General features: G+C 37.4%; 1 protein-coding gene across 1 annotated transcript in view; it reads left to right on the top strand.

The window, feature by feature from the left end:
* The window catches only part of MYO3B (myosin IIIB), a gene marked incomplete at both ends in the record, with an annotated part of 214491 nt that overhangs the window by 35934 nt on the left and 165690 nt on the right, over positions 1-12867 (top strand). The window contains one exon of the mRNA XM_082483458.1: positions 2150-2226. Within this exon, the coding sequence (XP_082339584.1) occupies positions 2150-2226 (77 nt within the window). The remainder of the gene's footprint in view (positions 1-2149; positions 2227-12867) is intronic.

Consider the following 12867-nt stretch of genomic DNA (forward strand, 5'->3'; position numbering starts at 1 on the left):
TGGCAAGAAATGCCCACATATCTGCGTGCTTCCTGACTAAAGAAACACCAGGCACCAAGCTTTCATTAAGTTGCTGGTAATCCCCTCTAGCCCACTGCCATACTCACAGAAGGGATCTGGGAACAAATTAGGACTGAGTCACAAGTGATATTGTTTGTAGAAGTGCTTCTCTCATTTGCTGCAGAAAGTGCAAGACGTGAAAAATGCAAGGAGTTCGGGAAGAGAAGGGACTCACAGTTCAGACTGTTGAATGGCATCAAATTGGAGACTATTCTTGCTTCTGCCAGTGTTTCTCTGTGATGTTGGCAGGCCACTTGCGTCATACTTTTTAGAAGTGGCCTCTCTGTTCCTCATTTTCCCGATAGCCAGTTTGAAACATCTTGTCCTTTGCAGAAGAGCTAAGTGTTCTTGAACTGTAGCTGAGAGCTGTTACAGCTCTACTTGAGGCATGTGGAGTGCCTGAAAACTGAAAGATCTCAGATTAACTACCCCAAAATAGTGGATGCTTTGGATATTTTTAGGTTAATCCTTGGAACTAATACTCCTCTCCCATTTTGCAGGAATGTTAAGTGAGATTTATTGTTTGATGAGGAGAGAAGGAAACATGTCAAAAGGAAAATAAAATAATAATTTAAAATTTAGTATAGGATTGGATATACTAAATAAGTAACTAGAACTCAAATCAGTGGGGATAAAAAAATATTAAATGACTACCTATTCAGTGAATGCTATCCATTCTATACCATTCTATCATTCTCTAGAATGAGACAGAATCTTGAAGGAAAAAAAAAACTTCATAATCAAGGCTGTACATATACATATTATGTCACAAAAAGGATTACCCAGATATCCTTAATTGAGGCCTTTTTTTTTTGCCCTTATTGCATGACTTTACAACTTGCTCTTTCAATGTTACACGCATTTCTTCCCTCAGTTGCTCTCAACAACGTGATATATTTGAATAAACGTTGGTCACAGTGTAAGTCAACCCCAAATCTCTGCAATTTATCATTCATTTATGCTCATGCTCACTCACTCTGTACCACTATCTCTGCCCTTTGGTATTCTGCACTCTTTTGGAGTGTCCATAGGTAATAGGTACAAATTAAGCTAGCTCAAGAGAGATCAGGTTTAAATGCACAGAGGCTTGTTGTAGGCCCTAGCCAGTAACTGTTTCACAGCAGTACTGAGGAAATCACTGAAGGCTTGCAATCCCATTGAAAAATGAAAAATAAATACAAAATTGAATCTTGGAGCCAGCAATCCAATTACTTAACGTCTGCATTATGAGCCCCAATTTCTTATTTATTGGCATCAAGCGACGTGTATGATAATGTGTTTCTGCCTGCTTTGTTTCTGGGTAATGCCACAGGAGCAGACCACAGTGTTTTTGGTTGTTTTTAAACCATGTTCAGGTGAAATATTTTTTAAGTCAATGTTGGGTTTGTGTCAGCTTATTGGAATGCTCCTGAACTCTACAATTCAATTATATGTTGACCAGAGCACACAAGAAGTTTTGCTGTGAAAGTTCATTCTGATTTGTTAACATTGTCTGATTTCAGTCTAGTTCTTCCTTTTTTTAGCTGTGCTTCAGTAGTCCAGCCCCAGTCAGCAAAGCACTGAAGCACAGGCTTTGTTTTAAGCATGTGCTTAACTCCCTAAGTACAAGCTGCACTGTGAGCTCCAGCTTCTGTGCTTTTCTCAGTAGGGAAAGTTTAAGCAAGTGCATAAATGTTTTGTTGAACGGAAGCCTCTGCAATACTCTAGTGAACAAGTTTCCTGCTAGCGGTCTTCAGGGAGTAAATTTCAGAAACGGTTTTAAAGTCAAGATGTAATTTGAATAGTTTCTGTTTATACTCATGAAAATGGCAGAAAGAAGTCTGTGATATTTAGGTGCCAATTGAATTTTTGAGTTTGAATGAAAGCGCTTCAAATGGAGAGTCATTCACAAAAAAAATCTCTCAGCAATTCTGAAAGAAAACAGCAAGCCAAAATTAATCAAAGAATGTGGTACAAATGCCGCACCTACTTTGGCCAGGCATTCTGCAGCTGTACTCCTAGGCTTGGGGGATGTTTTCCAGATACTTGAAAAAAACTGAAATGACAGAAAGAATTTGAAGCCAGGTTTTTTGGATCTGTTTTATTGCAGGTGTTTCAGCCCAACTCACTAGCACACGGCTGCGAAGAAACACCTCAGTGGGAACACCCTTTTGGATGGCACCTGAGGTACGCAAATGTTCCTATCTGGCTTGTCTCCATTCATTGCAACGTACGCTTTGTTGCCGCTTTCACATAGTAGGAGAAAAGGGCATCTTTTCTTTCCTCCCCTATGGCTGTGTTTCTACTTTACATCTAGGCCCCTGTTCAGTAAAATGAATGTACTACTAGAATATATACAAAATAGATTTCTAATAGTCTTCTTTATTTTCTTCTCCGTAATGTTTGCAGATTATCTGTACTTTTATGGAAATAATTGAGGGTCATGACTTTCCAATCAAATGCTTTGTTTTGGTGTGCTTGTCTGCCTCTAATACAGATTAGGAGAAGAAGGAGGAATTTCCACATTCCTGTCTTGCTATAGGATTCTGCAAAACCCTGACTCAGCTGTGTGTTCTTTACCCTTAATCACTGATTGGGGACCTACACAGTTAGACACATGGACTAGCATAGATTAAAAAAGGAGACAAAAAATCTATAGGCGGCCTAGCCAAGTATCTTAGACCGTATTTTTGCATACTACTGCCCAGATATAACCCCTTTCCTTCTATTTCATGAAGCTCTAGGAAGTTTTAACACACTGTTGAACAGAAGTCCCTTATGTAATTTCCCTAATTAGGGTGAAAGATGTTAAGCTTTACCCTCCCCACTTTAAAAAGCAAAAAATACTTTTGTAAGGTATAGATTATGCAATTAAAAAATAGGGAATGAAAAGGGAATGGTCTGTTTATTTGCAAGTTGTTAAACCTTAACAACAGTAGTAGCCTCATTTCTGTTGAAATTTGGGGAATTTGGGATGTAATTTGCGTCTTACAAATGCACACAGATCTATTTCTGTATACCAAACAGTTAAAAGTATCGAGCAAACATTTGTTTTAAAACATTTTAGACTTTTTTATACATCTATTTCTGTTGCTATGGAAAGCTGATTATAGCTGAGCAGAGAAAAGAAGCTGCTGTAACGGATCCAAAATTGATCTTGCACAGTCTCACAAAGAATGGTTGATATTTTACCATCTCCATAACAACCAGTTTACGTCACAAAGGAGACACAAGATACCTTAGAAACCACTGTGCAAGCATTATTTGTGGAATCACCTTGGTTGAAGACATTCTGAAACCTTTATAAAATACTCCTCTAGGCAATAATGGACGTATTATGAAATATTTTATTGAACTCAGGCTATTAGAAGTTATTTTTATGGTACTGTTTTGCTTGAATAATTGCCATCAAAGGCAGTAATCGTACCAAATTTATTTTCCCATCCTGATTGAAAATATTCATTCTTGAGGTAAAAAGCCAAAGAAATAAGCAGAGATTTTGATCTGAAAAAATTTGACCTGAAAATACAACACACATGTAACCAAGGTATGTTATGTACACAGCACATCAAAACAGGAACAGAAGTAGCTTTGAATGCTTCCTGTTTTGAAAAGATTTGTCAAAATAACCAAGCCAGTACCATAAGCATAGTAACTCATATCACTTTTGCATGCCTGTGTGAGCCATGCTGATCAGGCTTCATAGATGTACCAACCTGCAAAACGGCTGTAAGATGCTCAGATATCCATTATGCTGTTGTTGAAATGGCTTTTAAATGACAAGTTGCATAACACTCATGCTCAAGTCACTACAGTTGCTTTTTTTTGTGTTCATATGAATGACATATTTCAACTGACCTGCGAGGTGCAATTTACCTTACTTCTGGGAGAGAACTTTCTGGTATTTTTAAAATGTGTGGCCAAATTTTACGTGAAAGATGAAAGAATAGGACTGCAATAGGCTGAAAACCTCTGCTTGGGTAACAACTTTTTAGGAACAGTGTTTCTGCTGGTGAGATCAGTAAAAACTAGAAAAGCACTTAACAGTTGCAAAAATCTTGCTGCCTAAAGGTTTTGACATAGGATAGAATCTGTGTCAAACCCAAAAATACCATAAAATAACTGGACAGGAAGGAAAGGTTACTAATCAGAGAAATAGAAAGCGTGAAGATTAGGACTTAATTCTTTTTTTTTTTTTTAATTGGACTTTTACTATCTGTACGTGAAACATAAGAGCCTCAGTCAATGTATAAGGCAATCGTGGGAGAGGGTTTGATGAAAAGAGAGGGGAGATAAAAAATCTTGCCTTGGAGGAAGAGACTACAGGAGTGCTTCAGAGAAATGAATCTTTTGAAATGAAGCTGACAGGGAATATTTTCCAGGGTAAACCCCAGGAAAATAAAACCCGGAGAAGAACGATGCAAGATTCTTCAAGCTGACAGATAGGAGTAACTGGATAGAAGCAGGAGACAAATATACTGGAAACTAGAATCACTAGATCAGCTTGGATCAGGAACAGTCTGTATAATGAGGAAAACTGTCATGTTTTAAAATGAAGTTTGCAAAATGTATCAAAAGGATTATATGACATGGTACTTGGCAATAGCAAAAGCTCGTAGGAAAATAGCAGTGACCGAGGGTGGCATAAGGTGTTTTGTTCAGCTCAGTGTTCTTACTGGTTAGCATGAAAAGCAGCAGCTTAACAGTTTTAACTCGAACATCTTAGAGGGCTCTTTTTTTCTGATGACTGTGAGCCTTGTTTAGCAGCAACAGGACAAATAAGCTTTGCCCCTGAGCATTTGTTTTAAGCAGAGCATGAGATTAACAAAAATTTTGCTGAAAAATGAAAATACAGGGCTGTGTGGAAGCAACAGAACTTCACAAGGACGAGTCAGTTTGTGAGCAGCTTCAAAGCAGACTCACTGAAAATCAATCATTGCTGTTTAACCTAGTTAGTATTGTCGTACACTTAAAAACATAGACGTGCAGAAACTGCAACACTGAATACAGGCATGCCAAAAAAAAAAAAAAAGATAAATAAGGCAGGATAGTTTTAAGTATGGTGGATGTTTAAAGCTGCCTGTTGACAAACACTTAAGTTACCTAAAATCTGCTATCATGCTGAAATAGTGTTGAATGCTAGCAGGAGAAATCAGATTTGAAACTTTTGAACTGAACTGCCTTTACATCTCTAGTTCTAAACCTTAATATGTCTTGTTTTGAACCTCCAGTGAGAACTGAAGAAAATCTAGTTGTAACAGAATTACAGTTTTCCTTTTTCTAAAATATAATCATATTATCACGATCTAGCTGGAAACTTGACTCTTGAAACAAGCTCAGTTAGAATCTGTACATGTTTTCTTTGGCCCAAATCTAGTTTTAAGAACAGAAATAGAAAAAGAAAAAGATACTTGAAGTCAGGAAGAACTGGAGAGGTGCTGAAGGTAATTTAAAAGCACAGGGAGTATGCTGGTATATTTTACTGGTAAGTGCTATAAAATGACAATGTAGCACGCACTTTTGTTTAAAAAGGAACGTAATTAAAACATAGTGGATCCTTTGAAGAATTATGTGTTGAAATATGACACATGACAGAAGGAAAGCCTGAGACATTGGTAAAGGTTTCATGAGAGTTCTATAATAATGAGTTAACCAGAGGTGAAAATTTGGCTCTGTTTTGCTATTGATTTCAGAGGTATTTTGGATGTCACAGTATTATTTAAAGCTGTGTCAACTCTGTATTTTGGATATTTGTTACCATCCTGCCGAGATGAAGTGATCACCGGTAAGACTGCCCGGGAGACAATAGATTGTTTTCCTTCCCCCTGCTGAATCAAGGCATGCTTCCTGGGATAAAATTCAGTACATCTGAGCATCAGAATAAATTTCTGCAGTGTTAGAACAATAGGTGACTAGTTTAAATTGTCTTTCTTTTTCCAATGTTCCTTTGTATTTTTTTAAACTTTAAATCTGATCATGTATGTGTAATAAGTCTAATCCCAAAACAATGAATAATATTTGCGTTGCTTCAGTACAAAGCTGTGTCTCTGCATAATCTAAAGAAAAATCAACCAAACTGGTAAAAAAAGCGCCCAAAACTGTAATTTGCATTAATGTAGTTGAAAAATATATAAAGGGAAAAATCTAGTTTTGCAAAGATTCACAGCAGCTTCCCACTGAAGTTAATATTCATTACATTAAGACCTGTATTCAGGACTTAGAATTTGGTAAAAAAAAAAAAAAATCTTCCTTCTGGTAGATTTCTCTTATTTACCTTTCTCTTGTAGGAGATGTGAAAAATTTACAAAAAATCTATTTAATACTAAATACATTTCATGTGTAGTTAAATACTGAGTTGGAGAAACAGCGTAGAAAAGATAACCCTGTCACTAACCTGGGCTTATGTTTTTAATTAACTCTGAACAAGTACAGTGATACATTCCCCTGAAACTGTTGAATATATTCTCATTTTGTCACACTTCAACCTAACTTATTTGCCAGGCCTTTCCTTACATCATGGGACTCAAGGTCAGCATCCTGTTAATAGCTCCAGGTCTCTTCCCTTTAATTCCTTATTAGCTAAAATTAGCTCTTCTGATATGCACATTTTCACTGCACTTTTAAACGCCATCTAAGCATGGAATTTTGTAAATGCTGATCTATAATGAGCTGTAGGAATTCACCGCTTAGTATAAATAGGATATAGATTTCAAGAATGTGTATACACTTATTTTTCTGCCTGAAAGCCATTTAAAAACAGTTGTACAGTGAAACAGTATGTGTATTTTGTGATAAAGAAACATAAGGAACTATGTACCTTCTCTAATAAGGAAAATTTTGAAAATATTTCCTTAGAACATCTTCCATGAAGGTGTAATAACTATTCTCTCACAGCTAATGATAAGATAGATTGCTGAATTAGCTCTTACTACAGTTTTCTTTTTACCTCGTGAATTACAGTAAATGAGATAATATTGAAAGCATAATTTACAAAAAAATAACTGATTGTCCTTAGGAAGAAACTACACACAAGAGAATAGAGAGAATTCTTTTACAGAATTTATATTTATATGGCATCATGATTATTAGTGAAATACTTGAAAATCTCATACATTTAGTAAGTAAAAATAATAAACGCAATAAATGGTGAAGATAAAGAATGGTACCATTAAATCATTCATAACAGATTTTTGTTACGTTGTGATTTGAACAATCGCTTGTGACTATATGTATGACATTATTTTAAGCCTAGGGTGTAAAGGACTTGTCTACTTGGTGTACATTTTGAAATTACATCCCTGCTTTCAGGAGGTTCAAGTAGTGGGGCACCGTGGTGTGTTAGAAATTATTTACAGGGAATATTAGCTGTTCGCTTGAAATGCAGCGCTGGGTTTGAGTGCGGTCCTGTGGTACATGTGGTAAGTAGGTATGGGGATGCCGGAGAGAAACTATGACAGTGTAGGTGTGGAGAGGTGGAGGGGAAGAGTGGGAACCATTGCTCTAAATAGATGGGGCAAGACTGTGTGGAAGAACTGAGGGACATAGAAGTGAAGTGACTTGCTTAAGGACTTACAGCAGGTCACTGGCAGAATGTGGGATAGAATTAGCTCTCTAAATGTCCACATATGACTAAAATGCCTGTGACTCTGAGATACCACCTTCTGAGAGTTACTGGCATGATTTAAACCAAGTTATCTTGTTGGGAACACAGATCTTTAGGAATTGAATAAAGAAATAAAAGAAATAAAAGAAATGGCCATTTCTGCCCTGTTATTTTTTTTCTCCCCACTTTCTTAATTTTCTGTGGCTCTCAAACCCAAACTTTAGCAAGCTACAGTAGTAAGGAGTTACACTGAAGTTGCTTAAAGTCCAGAAGGAAAGCAGTGAAATTCAGAAAGCTGAATTGGAATACAGAAGTTTCTTTAAAGGACAGGGCACACGAGAGGCAGAGTGCAGCAGGAGACCACCAGCCAGCTCTCCCTTCGTCTGGCAGAATGCATCACCTCCTCCTTTGCCTCCAGGAGAGCTGACCACCTCCTGGGCTAGTATGGCAGGAGGGGGTTGAAAAGGATGTGGCTGCTGGAAGGAACCTTGCCAGTAACCTTGATAACGTGGCCATAATCTTGTGGAGGAGTTGCAGATGCTTATTTTGTTCTAACCTAAACAGCAGCTATGGGGGGGTTGTAAAACTTTCATGTAGGGTGTTTAAAGATTTAAAAAACAAAACAAAACACAAAACCAAAACCAGCAGAGAAAATCGTTTTAGTACCACACTGCCCTGCTCTGAGAACCCTGTGTGAAATATGTTTACTTATGAGGCTAGAGTTGCCTCTGAGTTTTCAGTTTCTTTGTGATACACCGTTTACAAATCTTTGTCAGCTGTGTAGTGTATATCCTTACTGCTCAGGAGTAAATCTGTGGGTCAGAAACAAAATGTGTCAATGACATTAGTATTAGTAGTGTTGAAGCACCGTGGTCTTGTGGTATAAAGCAAAATAGATTTGTGTTTTCGAAAGCTTATCTGTTTTTCCTCACCATATCATTTGGTCTAATAAAAGGTATTATGTTTCCCTACAAATGTAGCCTGCTGCCAGATCAGTCTAATGGTCTCAGGAATATTTCACTTGGGTGAGTCAAAAATAAAAATTGATTACTCGCAGCTGTTAAAACACAATTGACCACTTGACAGAATTAATTTTCAATGAATCAACATTAATTGTGATAATTACTCATAAAAATTATTTAAAACATTCATTATGTTTTATTTTGGTAACATTTCTAACAATATAATAATTTTCTGATATGCCATAGAAAAATTTATATGATGATAATAAATATGGAACTGGAATCCAAATAAGAAAATGGGGGAATATGGATCCAATTTCAATCAAAAATTTGCTCTTATTATGTGAATGTGCATGAGGGCAGGGAGGGAAAAAGGAAGCGAGGGAGGGACAGAGATAGATAGGTGTCGCTTTGGTCTGGATAATTCAGTATTCCTAGTGCTGCTAAATGTTATCATGAAAGACTTTTTCAGTGCGTAGAACTTAGAAGAAAATTTAATATTATATTTCCTATGTAGACAATTTAAGTTGGGTTACATAGTGTCAGGTGGAGCACAGAAGTTCAGTTCGTTTATTTCATTTGACTTGCATAGCTAGCACTTTTGTTCCCCTTGCAGCAAGGGTAACAATTTTGTGCCACGTTCATTTTACATACGCAGTGCTTTTCAGCATTGTGCTCACACACCTCATAAGCTGCTTAGTTAGCTACGTCAGCTGAGTACAGCACCGCCTTTCTTCAGGACCATCAAGCTTTTTAACTCCAGACTTGTTCGTCGGGTGGGTCACCAGTGCTAATTGCGTAGCAATCGCCTCCAGGTAGCACATTTGTACTGCTATCACCGGTATTGTGTTTGCTTGCAGCTATACTTTGTATGTGCACTGTATATACTGAGGCAAAATGAAAGTAAGTTCACTTCTAATAATTCTGGGTAAACTTAAAAGCGTTTGATGTATTTTGTTTCAGCTAAACATAGGTATAGCTTCCTCTCTGCCCACAAGTCAGTACAACCACTGTACAAATAATTGCTAGTTCTCTGTATTATCTGTTTTCCCTCTTTTAAATCCACCTGTGATCTGCTTATGGGCTTACTGAAGTTCAAAGAAATCTTTGCATTGATTTCAGAACAAGTAGAATTATATCCTTGAATATCAAGTCTTCTTGTCAGGGCATGAATCGTCTTGTGTATCTCTGTGAAGTTTTGTGTTTCTGTAGAAGTGATAAATCACACAGAATGCCTAATCACCGGCTTCTCAAAATTCCCTCCAGTTACTGTGACTGATATGTTTATGTGCTGCCTTTGTCAGACCAGTGAATTACCCCCTACCTCACCCTGTCCCAGAGTGACCCTCAGCACAATTAGTGTTGACAAATACCATCACACTGTCTGTTTCTCTGTGTGGCTTTTAGGTGCTTTCCACCCTATGGCAGTACGGCTGGGCATGAAATCGTGATGAAATTACAACTTATACAAAAGGTGACAGCCTGTCTCCTTAGCAACCTGGGCCACTGTGTGCACGTAACCAGTCCATGCCGACGTGAAAGTCTTCGTGCTTATTCCCATGGCATTTACTGGTGAATCTCAAGGTTAACTACATCACCCCCTGATGCTTTGGCATGAACATAGTGTTTGCAGCAAAGCAAACTACTACTTCTTTTTCACTTGAACAAGCGGGGGAGGATTTTGCTGGATATAAAATAGGTACAGATGTGATGATGTCACATTGTGCATTGATTGCACAAGGTAGAGAAAGGAAGTAGCATTTTCTTCAGTTTCAGATTATTTCTTCTGGACTCTTTTCTCTTCATGCCCTACTGGGCAGAGCAAGCATCAGCAGTGCTGAGAGGCACTCAGCTCCAGAAATATGACTGAAAGGGGCAGGTGTTTCCAAAAGCTAAGTCAATGGCATTTTTCCTTTTTGTGCTTGTCTTTTAGAGAGTTTTGCTCTGCAGGTAGTTACAATAGTTTTCGAGGCAAAACAGTACTGGGGCATTCCCAAGGACTTAGCTTGTAAACTATGACTGAGAGAACTCTTTCTTCTTCAGATTTCAAGGCAGAGTATTGTTTGCTAGCCAGCATATAAAGCAAACTGCCAGGAAAAAGCTGTAAAATTTGATTCTTGCTTTAAAAATGAAAATGAGTGGCATTTGTGTTTCTCTAAGTGGTGCGTAATTTGGTAAGATTTTAATAATAAATCCCAGAGAAACTGAAAACTTGTTTCAAACCAAAGTGATCATTAAATTTATATACATGCTGCATACTTGGTGTCAGAAGAGCAGTTCATTTTGCATGTTTTCTGTGAGGCTGATCTCACTATAGGCAAGCTAACTGTCTGAAACATACTGGGCTGCATGGTCCACTGGCTGAATTTTTCTAGACAAAGAGAATGCAGGTTAAGGGGAATAGTTTTCTAAAAGAATCACTGCAGACTGTGATATTAGAATGGAGGAGAATCTGATAGTGGTTAATTCCCCTTGGTTAGAGTGCCAGTGTTTTGCCATAGTGTCATTTTAATGCCATGTACCATATTTACTGGAGGTGTAGCTGTTAGCTGTGGAGCAGAAGACATACAAAGATACATTATACGTTCCTTCTCTTTGTGTGATAGGTAATACATTGTGACACTGAGAAAAGCTCAGAGACTTTTCTCTTTTTTTAAAACAACAGTTGCAGTATACTTTCTTTTCTTCATCCATTATGAGTGCAAAGCCCTCTGGTACTCATTATTTCAGTGTACCTTGTTAAACTTCCTATGACAGATACACAGCAAGTTTTGCCCTTGGCCTGTAATTAGAAGGAATTGTGATGTACTTACAGAGGAAAACGTGGTGGTGTCTTTAAATCTGGGAGACCAGCTATGTTTGTGGCATTGCTGACAAAGTCCAGTGTGGCCTTGAGCAGGTCCTTCTTTTCCTTCCCTTGAAAATGAAAATATATTCCTCTGCATCATAAAGTTTGAGAATAAATAGACAAGTATTTGTGAATAAGTATTTGCTGATGAGAACCAGGCAACTTCTGAGGTAGTCGCTTTCAGGAGATTGGCTCTAGCAGCTTTTTATCCAAGCAGATAAATATTTTTCATGTGTTAAAAAAGGAAGAACAGTGCATTTAATTAGTCACCTACAGATAAGCTACTTGCAACTTCTGAGCCATGACCTTGGAAGCTGACTTGCATGATTTTTTTTTTTTTTTTGAGAGAGTGTACTTGAGTATACAGATCATTTGGGGAACTGTACAAGGAAACAAAAATAATCAAGAAATATAAGCTTCCCTTTCAGTCTCTGAGCAAAACTGCAATGACGGAAACTCCAGCCAACACCAAGTATGGCCTCTTTAGAATATATTATTTAAATATCACTGACTTTCTTACAAGTTTCTACATCAAATTTGATTTCTTTCCTTTTCTCTAAGGCAAGGTATAAGGGAACGAAGTTATCATATATCATATAGGCCTCTGAAATAAGGGTGGTGGTTTAAAGTACTCTGCTTGAGTTGTGTAGAATCTATCTACTGCACAGTAAAACTCATCTTTTTCAAGAGAGAGAGGGCTCTCTGGGATGAGATAAAGGCTATAATGAACTCTTTGAAGAACTAAGAAATATTTCAGAGCTTTAACTTAAGACATTCCGTTGAAGAGAAGGGAGATGGGAAAATGGTCCTCATGTGACAACTTTGAAAAATACTGCATTAGCTAACAAAACTCCGCCTCTTCAAGTCGAAGAAAAAAAATCCCTGAACCCTCTTTTACAGTGCTTACTTTCATTTTTTTTCCCCATTTTGTTTATTTGATCCTTGATGTGTGGGGGAATGTGTATGTATGTTTTTCTCAGATGGCTTTCAGACATTTTGCTGACTGCTTTATCATGTCTTGCAGATCACCACTGTTGCTCAGACAATAGTTGAGAAACACTGGTCTAATGCTGTATCAGAAGATTCTTTGACAGTACAGCAATAAAGCGAAAATACTACTGTCAGTGGAATATGAAAAGAAATTTCTTTGGCATAATAAACTGGAAAAATTGAGGAGGAAGAGAAAGATCTCAAGACTTGTCAAAATACTGATAGAAAATTCAGGAAAGGTCTTAATTATTCTGATTGATTTGCTCTAGGAAAGAACTGAACTATTGGTATATAAAAAAGGAATTATGTCCAAATTTACTGCTGAAAAAAACAAAAGACATTTTAGTATTATTTTAACTTGTATGTTCAACACCCCTGATTTCTGATAAAAGAAATGATGAGCGCTGTATGATGGGGTCGTGAGT

The sequence above is a fragment of the Vanellus vanellus genome (genome assembly GCF_965231255.1).
Source record: "Vanellus vanellus genome assembly, chromosome: 5".
Taxonomy (NCBI): Eukaryota; Metazoa; Chordata; class Aves; order Charadriiformes; family Charadriidae; genus Vanellus; species Vanellus vanellus.